General features: G+C 51.7%; 1 protein-coding gene across 5 annotated transcripts in view; it reads right to left on the reverse strand.

Annotated features, from left to right (window-relative positions):
* Positions 1–14,765, reverse strand: part of NPLOC4 (NPL4 homolog, ubiquitin recognition factor) — a 62,986-nt gene that overhangs the window by 15,322 nt on the left and 32,899 nt on the right. For all 5 annotated transcript variants that reach the window (XM_078066262.1, XM_036094109.2, XM_036094104.2 and 2 more), the window contains one exon: positions 11,200–11,360. In XM_078066262.1, the coding sequence (XP_077922388.1) occupies positions 11,200–11,360 (161 nt within the window). The remainder of the gene's footprint in view (positions 1–11,199; positions 11,361–14,765) is intronic.

Raw genomic sequence — 14,765 nt, forward strand, 5'->3', positions numbered from 1 at the left:
CTCCCCCCACCTGGCTCTCACTCTCTAGGTTCTGCAGCGCCCTGCCACACCACACTGGGACACCCCCCCCAGTCGCCCCACAGACAGCCCGCGAGGAAGACACCAGTGTGACTTGTCCCAGGACCCAGGTGTGACACCTGGCATAGTCTCCAGGTCTGGACTGAGTGAAGAGGCTACCATTACAAGCTCACCATGTGTGCACAGCGGGTGCTGGAAGGGCAGGGGGAATGGTGCTGGGGTGCCTGTTTTCCTATAACCAAAAATTTCTGATTTTCCACAATAAACACTGGATTTCATATCAGTAAAGTGTCCCATACATTAACTTAAGACAGACCTGCACTCCTGATCCACATGAAACTCTGAACTGTGACACAGCCCCTCGAGGTCCTGCTACCCGTCCCCGGCCGTCCCCTCACCTGCTGTCTAGACGCTCACTCCCAAGCTTCCAGCAGCTCCACCTGTTTGTTGCCTTGCTCTCAGCTGATGACTGGCTTCCCCCCGACCAGCAAACTGGTCCTCCAAGACTCCCAGTCCCAGCCCTCCACCAGCTGCCTGCCAGCTCGGGAGCTAGGGGCCCACGTCCGCTCCCACCGGCCCCTCCCTGTCTCCGGATGCCCCAGAGCCCCTTCCCACACCAGGTCCTCTCCCATCACCAGTCACCCTTTGCCACAGGGCCAATGCCAGTAGCACACGCATACGGTTTATTTCTCTTATGTTAAAAAAAAACCCCAAACAAGAAAAGTGTCTTGATCCTACTTCCCACACCAGCACCGTCCACTGCCCCACATGCCTTCCCAGCAGACTCGGTTCTTCCCTGGTCTCTTTTTTAAACCCATGCTAACCAGCCCCACATTCTCTACACTAGCTGCTCAGGGCCCCGACGGTCACGTGGTGCCGACAGCACCCCCATTCTGGACTTGTCAGCACCATGTGACAAGGAAACTCTTTCTCTGCTTGGCTTCCAGGTGCCCCCTGGCACCCTGTGGGTGCACACTCAGCCTCTGCTGTGGCTCACCTGTCCATGTTGAAGGTCCTTTTGGCCCTGGATGCTCGTCTCCACCTCTACGCCCCAATGATCACATCCAGGCAACAGCCCCAAACACCATCCGCACACCACGCCTGCAGACCCACCTCCAGGTACACCTCACTCTCCCAGGCTGCACGCTCACCCACCCCTGACCAGAGGGTGCACTGAGGCACACCAGGAGCGCTAACAACATCCAGGAACAACCAAAGTAGCTATCATATATTATGATTTAGCCAAATACTCAATAATGTACTCCTTTATCTTTATATTCACCATATAAACAACTGACCTAAAACAACAGGAAAGAAATAAGAAGGAAGTATGCCAGATGCAAACAGTGGTTACTGATCACCAGGCCTTCCTCGTGTCTTTCTGCAGGACCAACCACGAACACGGAAAACTCTAGCTTTAAATTATGAAAGGAACCGACGTATAGAGCGAAGAAGCATAGAGAGAAAGAAAGGAAAAGACCACACTCCTCCCCTCCACCCTGCACACCCCCAAGATAACCCATGCCAAGCGGTGACTCAGGAAAAGCACTTGCTTTTACAAACAACAGGCCGTGGATGTCACTGCAGTCCCCCCGTCCCTTCCTTCCCATAGTGTCACAGTGGCTCTAGGTTATACCTCTCCCCTCCCCCCAGCCATTCTTTGCTGGCTGCATAGTACCCGCTAGGAAATACACATCAGAGCTGTGGACAAGCACCGACCACCCTCCCAAAGGACCCCCAAGCTCTCCAGGCCTGTCCTCTGTAAACACACACATAGGAACGTGTGCATAAACACCCACACACGTATCTCGATGCTGCATATGCAGGTATATGTATAATTTTACATTTTGAGTTTTATCCCAGATCTTTAACTTAAATTGAATTAATTAACATATACTGCATTATTAGTTTCAGAGGTAGAGATCAGTGATTCATCAGTTGTATATAACACCCAGTGCTCATTACATCACGTGCCCTCCTTAATGCCCATCACCCAGTTGCCCCATGCCCCCACTTCCCTCCCTTCTGTAACCCTCAGTCTGTCTCCTATGATTAAGAGTCTCTTATGGTTTGTCTGCCTCTCTGATTTCATCTTATTTTTTCCTCTCTTCCCCTATGATCCTCTGTCTTGTTTCTTAAATTCCACATACGAGTGAGATCGTATGATAATTGTCTTTCTCTGATTGACTTATTTCACTTAGCATTATACCCTCTAGTTCCATCCACGTCGTTGCAAGTGGCAAGATTTCATTTGTTTTGATGGACGAGTAGTATTCCATTGTATGTATATATATATGTATCACCTCTTCTGTATCCATTCATCTGTGGACGGACAGCTGGGCTCTTTCCATGGTTTGGCTACCGTGGACATTGCTGCTATAAACACTGGGATGCAGGTGCCCCTTCAGATCACTACATTTGTATCTTTGTATCCTAGATCTTTAAATAATTTTCAAGCACACGACTTCCATGGCCACATAATATTCTACCCCAGAGATATATTCTAATTCAATGCCCCATTATTGGACTTTAAGATTGCTTCCCATTTTTGTTATCACAGACAACATGACGAGTAGCCTTGGATGAACCTCGGTGCATGTCCCATTTGCAAGGCTGACTCAACCCAGCCACAGCCCACAGCCCACAGGAGGACCAAGAGGATTACTTCCATGTTTGCCCTCAGAGGCCTCTTTGCTCAAACTGATTTTCCTACAACATATGAGAAATGAGTGTCTCAAATCCTACAAGGCTATAAAAAATTGTGGGAAGCACTGCTAGCGTGCTCTCACTAACAGGCGAGTAAGCAGTCCAAGAAGACCACAGCATGCCTAAAGCAGTAACACAAGCTCCTGACAAAAGGGAGCTCACTTCTTGGGGCGCCTGGGTGCCTCAGTTGGCTAAGTGTCTGACTTCAGCTCAGGTCGTGATCTCAGGGTCCTGGGATTGAGTCCCACCTCGGACTCCCTGCTCAGCGCCTTGGGCTCCCTGCTCAGCTGGGAGTTTGCTTGAGATTCTGTCCCTCTCTCTCTCTGCCTTCTCCCCACTCATGCTCTCTCCTTCTCAAATAAATAAATAAAACCTAAAAAAAAGAAAAAAAAAGGGAGCTCACTTCTTAAGTGCAAGAAATTTACAAAACATGGAAGTAAAAAGCAAATTTCCAACTCAATGAAGGGTACTACCAAACAAACAAACCCACAGCAAACTCATAGTTAATGATGAAATCCTGAAAGCACCTCCTTTACGGTTAAAAATAAGATAACAGGGCTGGTCACTGGACATTGTTCTGGAAGCCCTACCAGCAGGAGCGGAAATGAATGGGAAGGGAGAGACAATTGCCATTCCTGGACAATACGCTCATCTGTGCAGAAAACCCAGAAGAATATACATGTAAATTTGGGGAACCAATAACAGATAGGAAAGTTGCCAAACAAACATTTACCAGTTTCAAACAACAGTTTGAAAACGCAATTTTAAAAAGACACTATTTATATTATGTAGAAACTATAAAGTACCTAGGAACAATCTAACAGATGATGGGCAGGACCTCCGTGCAGGTGACCCTAACTCCCTGAGAGACACCTGGGAACATCGAACAGGTGCAGCACCCCCCACATGTGCAGGGGAACTCAGCACAGAAAAGGGCGCGATGAAATCCTAATAAAACTTGTTTGTTTTGCTGCAACTTGCGAGCTAGTGTTCAATCTTCTGTGGAGGAATAAAGGGTCAGGAGAAGTCAGGGCTGTAACCAATCAGGTATAGAGAGTAACCGCAGAGTCGGAGTGGTGGCAAGCACATGGTGTTGGTGCCGGTTGAGGAAAACCGGCCAACGGAGCAGAGAGCAGCAGAGACACACATCCTGGGTGAGGGGACAGCAGATGACCGAAACACCACAGATCAACAGAGTCCAAAGAAGAGGGTTCTTTTCAATTAATGGGTGTTCAGACAGTTGATTATCCATATAAGATTAAAAAGAAAAGTAAGAAGTAAGTTGGGCCTCTGCCTCACCCCATACACTGAAAACAATTCCAGGTGGGCTAAGAACCCAAATGTGTAAGACAAAAGCATAAACCTCATACAAGGTGACAGACTATCCTCTGACTCAACTTGCTGAACCGTAACGACAAGAGTCACAAAGCTGACCATCGTAAAACATAAACCTTTGGCATCAAGACACCACAGACAGGAGGAGCCGTGCTAAGAGCTGTCACACAAGTGACTGACAAAGGGAGGAGACGGAACATCGCGAGAACACCTACAAATCAACAGGCAAAAGACACAACCACCCAGGGAAAAAAAAAGGAAGCCGACTTGAACATGCACATCCCAGGACACAAGAAGAGCCAACACACAAATAAAAAAGGAGTCTGCCCTCACTTAGCATCAGGTCGGTACAAGTTACGACACGATGACAGAGTGTGTGGAGTCTGAGTGGCGGCTGACACCTGCACGTGGCCGGGGGGCCATCCTGGGGAGGGGGCCCAGCAAGTGTCTGTCAACCACAACACACAAGTTGCCTGGTTTAAGGAAAACCAGCACAGGAGGTACAACTAGGGAGAGAAGCAGGGAAGTTGCAGCTCAGCTGTGCACAGTCGTCACCGCATGAGAATGGGGAAGGGGTGGGGGCCTAGGAGGGTCCTAGGAATGTTTGGTCCTTAAACTCCAGGTGAGAGACTGGGTATTATGTGATGTTGTACTTCTTAAACACGTTTTATAAATAATCTCTATTTGATATTTAATTTTATTTATTTATTTTTTTTTTTTTTAAAGATTTTATTTATTTATTTGACAGAGAGAGACATAGTGAGAGCAGGAACACAAGCAGGGGTAGTGGGAGAGGGAGAAGCAGGCCTCCCGCGGAGCAGGGAGCCCGATGTGGGACTCGATCCCAGGACCCCGGGATCATGACCTGAGCCGAAGGCAGACGCTTAACGACTGAGCCACCCAGGCGCCCTGATATTTAATTTTAAAAACTTCGAAAGAGAAACAAATAGTCTGATTCATCTACAGGGACACAGTTATTCATCTTATGCACGAAAGGGCTTCCTGAGCTTGTGCTGGGTCGGAAAGCCTGGCTGAGGAACCTCAGGTGTAAGACACGCTGAGCTCTTCAATGGGGACACCAGGTTCTGCCGTCACCCACAGATCCACAAGCTTTCCTGAAAAGGGTTAAATGAAACTACTGTCCAAATGCTCAGAATGGCATCCTCAGGTCCTAAAAATGAGTCAAAACATTGATTCTGCATTACAAAACATCGCGTCACAAATGCATCCTTGTAAGACACGAACTTTGGGGGGAGGGGGCAATAACACGCTCCTATTTCTCATACTGGTTCCCAGCATGGGGTGGTTTGATTTGTGAACATTTACTAATGGTTTAAAACTGAAGTGCCTGCTCCACAAATAGGAATTAAGGGCGAGGTCTATGCTTTCAAGCCCAATTGTTACACACCATGGGGGATGGGGGAGGAGGGAGGAGGAGAAGAACCCCTACACAAGGGGCGAGGAAGCGCTTTCTCGAAGACTGATAAGGGTGCCCCTCCCCACCGGCTCCATTGCTGCCCCAGCCCCGAGAGGCACCGGGAGGCACCGGGAGGCACCGGGAGCCGAGCCGACGCTCAGCTGCAGCAGTCTGGAAGGAGCAGGTGCAGCAGAGCCGCCGTCCTGCGCTCCACAGCCATTTCCAGAGAGTGGCTGACAAGAGCACACCTCGCGCCTTGGGACATTCGCCTCCGCTCGCCGGCCCCGCGATTCCAGCCAGGGTTCCAGCCAGGGTTCCGGAGCGCCGCCCGGGGCTCCCGCGGACCCCACAGCCCCAGCAGTTGTGCTGACTCCGAGACAGGAAGAGAGGCGAGGAGGGGCCGGGAGCCAGGACACAGGCGCTGCGGAGCGGGCCCAGGCCCGCTGCCCCGTCCCTTCCCATCGCCCGGGCATCCCCTGCCCGTCAGACCTTAACACAGATGATGCGACTCCACACAGCGACTCAGCCTCTCCTTTTTTCTGATGGGTGAGGAAGTGAATTCTTTGTTACAAGGGCTTCAAAAGTCCCTCTTCAGGGAGAGGCCCAAGCCTCCTCAGCCCCGGGACCTGCCCGCCACCCCCGCCCCGGCAGTCTGGTACACTCTCGGCACCGAGTGATACTCAGGAAGACAGAGACTGAGGACTCCATGCTGCAGACACAGCTGCACCTGAAGACGTCCGGAAAGTGAAGAAAGTGCCTCACCACAGACCCACGTGGTGCGATTCTGCCAGGCGAGCGCACAAGCAGACACAAGCAGACGAACGACAGGGTTCCGGAACGGGAGGCTCAGGGGTGGGCAGCTAAGGCGTGCGGGGTGTCTGTTTCGGGGACAAAAGTGTTCCAAAGTCCGATGGTGGTACATGAATATGTGCGAATATGCTAAAACCCACTGAATTCTATACTACCAGTGGGTGAACTGTACTGCATAGGAGTTATATCTCAGAAAAGCCACTGAAATATTTAACTTAAAGGGCACCTGGGTGGCTCAGTCAGTTGGGCACTTGACTCTGGTGCAGGTCATGGTCTTGGGGTCTGGGGATGGAGCCCCATGTTCGGCTCCCCACTCAGCGGGGAGTCTTCTTGAGATTCTATCTCTCCCTCTGTCCCTCCCCCTGCTCTGTCTCTCTCTCTCTGTCAAATGAATAAATAAATAACATCTTTTAAAAAATTGCTGGAGGGGCGCCTGGGTGGCTCAGTCATTAGGCGTCTGCCTTCAGCTCAGGTCATGATCCCAGGGTCCTGGGATTGAGTCCCACATGGGGCTCCTCGTTCAGCAGGGAGCCCGCTTCTCCCTCTGCCTGCCGCTGCCCCTGCTTGTGCTCTCCTTCTCTCTGACAAATAAATAACATACAGGTGGGACACCTGGGTGGCTCAGTGGTTAAGCATCTGCCTTCGGCTCAGGTCATGGTCCCAGGGTCCTGGGATCGAGCCCCACATCGGGCTCCCTGCTCGGTGGGAAGCCTGCTTCTCCCTCTCCCACTCCCCCTGCTTGTGTTCCCTCTCTCGCTGTGTCTCTCTCTGTCAAATAAATAAATAAAATCTAAAAAAAAAAAAAAAAACTGCTAGAGGGACGCCTGGGTGCCTCAGTCGGATGGGCGTCTGCCTTCAGCTTGGGTGATCCTGGGGTCCTGGGACTGAATCCCACATCGGGCTCCCTGCTAGGTGGGGGACCTGCTTCTCCCTCTGTCTGCCTCCCTCTCCCTCTCTCTGCCTGCTGTTCCCCCTGCTTGTGCGCTCTCTCTCTTTCTCTCACCAATAAATAAATAAAATCTTTAAAAAAAATTATTCTTTAAATTGCTAGAAAAACCAATTCATTGTAAAGAAATTAGATCATCAAATTTTGGCCTAGATATCCTGGACAAGGTATAGTGGCCACAGAGACCATTCTCAGTAACAGGAACTATAATCACTAAAATTTGTTATCATTAAAAATGTTTAGCTTCGGGGCGCCTGGGTGGCGCAGTCAGCTGAGCATCCAACTCTTGGTTTCAGCTCAGGTCATGTCTTGGGGTCATAGGATCAAGCACCGCATCGGGTTCTGTACTCGGGGCAGAGCCTGCTTGGGATTCTCTCTTTCTCTTTCTTTCCCTCTGCCCCCATTCCCTCCCCCTGCTTTCTCTCTCCCTCTCCCAAATGAATAAATAAATAAATAAATCTTTAAAAAAAATAGTTAGCCTCATTATTGATTGGAGAAGTACGGGAAGAGGCACTACTTGACCACACCCAGTGAGGGTGAGGGCGCGGAAACAGGAATACTCCCTGACTGCTGGCACCTGGTCAGAGGAAACCCCCAGATCCCACCTCCTCCCATTTCCACGCCCCGGCACCTGCCCGGCCTCCTGGACCCAGAGGTGCTCGCACACGCGCACCAGGATTCGCAGACCAGAGCTCGGCAGCTGAGTTACTCATAGAGGCAAAACCCTGCAGACCACCAGTGTGGCCCCGGCAAGGAGAACGAGATGGGCTGGGGTGCACCTTGCTCACCAGTGGAAACAAATGCACTCGGGTTCTACACGGCCATGGGCACAATGCAGGGACGTGAGGGACGTGAGGGACGGTCACACAAGAAATTACATCACGGTGGTCCCACTTAAACACATTCAAAAAGGGGTATACGACGATACATACAAGCGGTACAAGTAAGAAAAAACAAGGAATGATGAACCCGTCAGAGGGGGCTCCCTAGGGCTTCTATAGCACTGATAAATTTTTTTTTTTAAGATTTTATTTATTTGACAGACAGAGAGTGAGAAAAAAAAAAAACGCATGCACACAAGCAGGGGGAGAGGCAGAGAGAGAGGGAGAAGCAGACTCCCCACTGAGCAGGGAAGCCAGACTCGGACTCAGGGCTTGATCCCAGGCCCTTGGGATCATGACCTGAGCCAAAGGCACACACTTGTCACCGACAGAGCCACCCAGCTGCATTTTAAAAGCTGTTAGAGAGTTGTGGGCATATGATGCAAAATTTCTGCAGTGTATGGGGTGGAAATGTCCACGTGTTTAAACTGCACGAGGCAGCAGCCAAGCTGGAGACTTCTTAAGGACAAAAACCGAATCTCCCAGTCTTTCAGGGCCAAGGAGACAAAAGTGCAAAGCCTGGAGGACCATACTCTACGGAAAGGCAAGAATCAGCAGCAGACGGAGTCTTACACAGATGCGAGTCAGACCTGACCCAGCGAAGTACTGCGTCAACGTAGTGGACAGCCCGTCACCCCAGTTCCCCACTGGAGGAAGGGGTGGCCCTTTCTGGCGGAAAGGTCCTCCAGGGTCTGTGGCTCTTTAATATGCCATGACCAGCACACAACAAAAACTTCCCAAACACCCGAGAAGAAAAAACAGACAACAGCTGCAAACCCACAGATGATACATGTGCTGGACACAAGGGTCTGAAAATATGTGATCACAACCCATAATTAGAAGAGGAAAAAAAATCAAAACTGATCCAGAAATGACAGATTTAGTAGATAAAGACATTAAAATGCTCATTATAACTGCATTGCAAATGTGCATACAGTCGAGTAGAGACCTATGAGCACCGGGCGAAAGCTGCGGCGGTGACAGTCAGTGACCGGCCACACAGTTTGCTAGCCAGGAGCGGCCACAGCCCAGACACACACAAGTCAGCACGTACAGGCTGCAGGACTCAGCCACGCACACTACCCAAAATGAAGCACAGAAAGAAAAAAAAAATGACGGGGCGCCTGGGTGGCTCAGTCATTGGGCGTCTGCCTTCAGCTCAGGTCATGATCTCAGGGTCCTGGGATCGAGCCCCGCATCGGGCTCCCTGCTCAGTGGGGAGTCTGCTTCTCCCTCTCCCTCTGCTGCTCCCCCTGCTTGTGCTCTCGCTCTCTCTCTCTCTCCTCTCAAATAAATAAAATCTTAAAAAAAAAAAAAAACAGACTGAAATAAAGTGAACAGAGCACCAGTGAGCCGCGGGACGACTTCAAGCAGCCAAATACATGGAGTCCCCAAAGGAGATGGAGGAATCAAAACCAACAACAAACCACCAAAACCAAAAAACCAAAAGATACTGAACAACTGGCATCCACAGAATTCTAAAGATGGTCCTGAAAAATCTCCCAGCCTCCTCCCCAGGACTGTAACTAAGACAAGAACTCGTGCCCACGGACACGTTCCCTTACGTGGCAAAGGGGATTTTGCAGGTGTGATTAAGGTCACTAACCCACTGACTCTGATGTCGGGAGAGGACCTCGGGGCAGCTGCGCGGGCCAGATGGATCAGCAAGAGCCTGTCGAGCACGCCCGGGCAGCGGTGGTCAGAGAAGCACACCCCTGCGGGCCTGTGGGGCAAATCAGCAGACCACCATGCTGTGAGCAGCCGCGGGCTGGATGCCCAGGCGCCTGGGGCCGCCAACACCTCACACTGCAGGTCATCAAATCAGAGCCCAACCAACATCACGGTGGCTGAGCGAAGCCCAGAGCCCGACCGTGGGGCTGTGAACGCACACACGAGGGTGGTCTTATGGCCACCAGTGTACAGCTACTTGTTACGGCAGCAACACAAAATGAATACAATGGCCAAAAAAATGACACAACTCACGGACCCAAGAAGCTCAACAAACCCCAAATGCAGGACACATGAGGAAAACTACCCAAGCACATCAAGACCAAGTTGCTAGAACGCAGTAATAAGAGAACATAAGGGATGCCTGGGTGGCTCAGTCGTTAGGCGTCTGCCTTCGGCTCAGGTCATGATCCCTGGGATCAGGGTCCCGGGATCGAGCCCTTCATCAGGCTCCCTGCTCAGCGGGGAGCCTCCTTCTCCCTCTCCCACTCCCCCTGCTTGTGCTCTCTATCAAATAATAAACAAACAAAAATAAATAAATAAATAAATACAGAGAGAACATAAAAAGCCGCCAGTAGAAGTCCCATTATGGAGGGAGGAAGCCCCGACAGTGACAGCCAGCTTTCCCGCTGGAAACGCCCAGAGTCTAGTAACAGGGGAGCCAACCTGTCAACCTAGAATTCTTTATACAGTGAAAACAGCCTTTAAAATGAAGACAAGATACCCTTCGGACAGACAAAAGCAGCCTCACGCCGGGAGAGACAACTGAAGGAGCCGTCCAGGCAGCAGGCCGGTGCCAGAGAGAAACCGAGTCTGCCCAATCAGGAAGCAAGAAGGTGCCTGGCCCGTAAGCAGGAACAACTGCCAAGCTGAGGAGGAAAGGAGACTCTCTCCGGTCCTAGAGGGAAGCACCTAACTCCTACATGTTCAAACAGGACATTCTTCAATAAAAATAGCTTTTATAGCTTTCACAAGAAACAAAGATTTAGAAATGGACAATGATGTGTCTAAATCGTTAACTCACACTTTGGTGCCCTGAGGAGAGCCCACGTACCCACCCCACAGCTCCGTTCCTGACTCCTGCCGAGGCTCTGATATATCCAGGCTTCTTATGTTCAGAAACGGAAACTGTGTCTGTGTTGCAAGGGTTTGATGTGGTGCCCTATATCCCCAACCCGGTGTGTGCTCATTCTACTTTTGGTGAGAAACCCCAGACATGCTCTGGAACGCCTTTATCCACAAGGCAGGCTCTGACCCGCCACAGGGGACCAGCGGCTGACAGGACCACGGAGTCTGACACAGGTCAGCGTTCACAGCATTCCCCGTCCACCATTCCCTCCGCACCTCGGTGGTCTTACCTTATAGAACACGTCGGGCACGTACTGCTCGCTGCTGGACTCCTTGGCGTAGCCGAGCTCGGGGGCGTCCTTGCAGGGAAGGAGGCACTCGTCGCGGACCAGCGCCATGCACTGATTGGACACCTGGTACCCTTCAAAGTGGACCTGGTTGTCGGGACCACCTGTGAGAGAGAGACCTTCATGGGGAATCCACCAGAGGAGATTCAAACCAAGTCTGTCTGTGTTCCTCATCACTTCGGACCCACAGAACAAATAAACCCTCAAGAGTCTGTCTTGGGTAAGAGTTGAAAAGCATCTGACGGCAACCTGACAAGTGGCCTGAGCACACGGCCTGGGATGCAGGGCAGGGAGGCACCACCGCAGCTCCTCCAGCAGGTCTCTACTCCCCGCCCGAACTGTGCGCCGTGTCCTCAAGTACCAGGGACGTGAATGGCAGACAGCGCCCTGCATCCCAGCAAACTTTTGCTCCTGAGTGGACGGAGCAGGGGGATGGAGGTGGACGGGACAAATGGTGAAAACCAGGCCAGTGTTTGTACCGTGGTCTCTCCCCCGCAGCCACCACACTGTCTTCCAGCACCACACCCGGGAGGTGCGGCACTGCCCCGAGCCGGGGCCGCCGCGCTCACTGTGCCGTGCACTGCCCCGTGTGCCTTTCACCCCAACCTCTCCATCGTCACGCCATAAGCCCTCCACTGTGACTTCAAATTAGGGACATGGATAGTGCAAAAGCCGCTGAGAGGGAACCATCCAGTAAGTTCAATGGAGCAGGCACCTGGCTGAGATCCTCAAGAGAAGGACGGGCACCCTGTCGAAGGCGGGCCCTGAGCGGAAGAGGGAAGACCAGACGGTGGGGACAGCTGACTTCCACCACCACACACGTGCACTTGCACCATCGGGTTAGGCTCTAACATCTGTTATCGTTTCCAGCTTTGGAGAATTAAAGAAAAACCCTCAACATCTCTATTTTAGTTTCTTTGACAAAAACAAAATAATTTACTGATCAGGGAATAGAAATTTTTTCCATCTGGCTTTCAAACATTTACCAGAAACCAGACCTGGTGGCCAAACAACCAGAGAATGTGAAGGGCGGGGGCAGAACAGCCTAGGAGGGGACAAGCCAGGGGCCTGCCGTCTGCTCAGCTTCGCGCACCGGAGGCTGACTGTGGCCGGCTTCAAAAAGCGCAGTCAAATGGACTCCAGAGGCCCAGTGGACAACCAAGCCGAGCATCTCTCTGTCCCTCACTCACATACTCAGGAGAGCTGGGCATGACCACTCCCTAACGTCAAGGCCGCGGATGCAGGGCGCATCACCCCCCGCTGTGCTCGGGGTTGGGGTCGGGGGGAGCAATATCATGGGTCCCTGGGTATTGCAGTCAGTTAAGTGTCCAACTCTTGGTGTCGGCTCAGGTCATAATCTCAGGGTCGTGAGATCAAGCCCTGAGTCGGGCTCCGAGCTCAGCAAGGAATCTGGAGTTTCTCTCGCTCTCTCTCTGCCCCTCCACACAAGCACTCTCTCCCTCTCTCAAATTATTTATTTTTTTAAAGATTTTATTTATTTACTTCACAGAGATGCGAGAGCAGGAACACAAGCAGGGGGAGCGGGAGAGGGAGAAGCAGGCTTCCCGCTGAGCAGGGAGCCTGATGCGGGGCTCGATCCCAGGACCCCGGGATCATGACCCGAGTCGAAGGCAGACGCTTAACGACTGAGCCACCCAGGCGCCCCTAATTTTTTTTTTAAAGCAACATTAATCTGGGGCACCTGGGTGGCTCAGATGGTTAGGCATCTCCCCTTGTCAAGTCAATCTGCCAAGGAAACCTGCACGTCGGAGGAAAGGGCCTGTAGCAGAAGAACTCTGTGCCTAGGACACAGCCTCAGGAAGGGACTCTCATGGCCCAGAGACATGGGTGGCCAGCCCACCAAGACAGGGAGTTTAAACTTAGGCTCAATGATGCATTCTCCTTCCACTAGATCCTTCAAGTCCACACATAAACCCCACAGTTAATCATGACTCTTCCTCCACCAGTCTCCAGCTAGAGCTGCTCTCGGCAGGGAGACGCAAGGCCAAGCCTGCAGCTTCAGCAGCAGCTCTCAGGGAGCTGCGAGCACAGCGCCTGCAGAAGCACCATAAATCCCAGATGCAGCCGTCAGTCTCCTGGGAGATGGCCACACACACACACACACACACACACACACACACACACCACACACACCACACACACACACACACCACACACACCACACACACACACACACCACACACACACACACACACACCACACACACACACACCACACACACACCACACACACACACACACACACACCACACACACACACACACACACGTCTGCTCCTTCCTGGCCCACGGGGTATGGCAAGCACAGCTCAAACAGCTCCACGGGGCAGCAGCACATTCCTGGTCAAGAGCCAGTGACGCGGGGGAAAAGCACACTTTGTCTGGAGGTCCAAGATGTGCGACTACTGTGGATAGCTGCCCCTCCGCTGGCCGCCCCGGGAGCCGGAGAGAACTGTGAGCCTGAGCTCATCGCAGCGTTCGATCAGGGGGACAAGTCAGCAGAGAAACGCAGGGACTCTAACTGCAGATCTTATTGTAAGTTATTTACTGTCTATAGTCCCGAAGCCTTTCAGTAAAGTGGCAATTCTGAAGGAAACTTCATGGATGATCTATACTCTCCAACCTCCCACCAAGAGCTATGAATCAGTAATTGAAGGTACAGCAGCCCCCAAGTAGAAACTATTTATAATCCTAAAAATGTGCCAGTTCCTTTGGCCCATTGAATAACTCCCCATAGACAAAGTAATTAAAAGCTCTAGGTTACCATGGGAGCCCTTGGAAACCTAAGACAGCAGTTCTGGAATCTGTGAAAGTAATTTCTGGTTGCCCTCAACAATAGGGCACAGGGCCGGGGCGGGGGGGCTTTGGAGGGGGGGCTGCCAGCCGAAGTGGAAGAGGTCGGACACCTTGCTGTGTTTGGGGGAGTCCCATACAACAAAGGCCCATTCCACATCCCATACAACCTTGAATGTGCCCTGCACACTCTTATAGGCAAAAACCCCCATGTATGATCTCAGATTAGAATCCATCATATTTTAGGGGCACCTGGGGGGCTCAGTTGGCTAAGTGTCTGCCTTCGTGTGTCCTGGGATCAAGCCCCGTGTCAGGCTCCCTGCTCAGTGGGGAGCCTGCTTCTCCCTCTACCTCTGCCCCTTCCCCAGCTTGTGCGCGCTCTCTCTTAATAAGTAAAATCTTAAAAAAGAATAAGAAGAAAAAGAATCAACCATTTTTCATACAGAAGAACAAAAACAAATATGCAGTTTTGATCCACGGTGAATTCTCTAGGAGTGTGGTAGCAAGTCAGCGGAGGGAAGGGGACATGTTCAGCTCAGCACTTCACGGGGGGGCCAGTAAGCATCTCAGGGAAGAGTGGCGCTGGCACCAGTGACGTCCGCGCACAGCTGTCAACTCTGGCTCAGTCGCCGTGTTGTCCCACCAGGCGTCAGTCCCCAAGCACTGGTGTGCGCAAGGACACGGGTCTGTGTTATGG

Source organism: Halichoerus grypus, chromosome 2, assembly GCF_964656455.1.
Source record: "Halichoerus grypus chromosome 2, mHalGry1.hap1.1, whole genome shotgun sequence".
NCBI lineage: Eukaryota > Metazoa > Chordata > Mammalia > Carnivora > Phocidae > Halichoerus > Halichoerus grypus.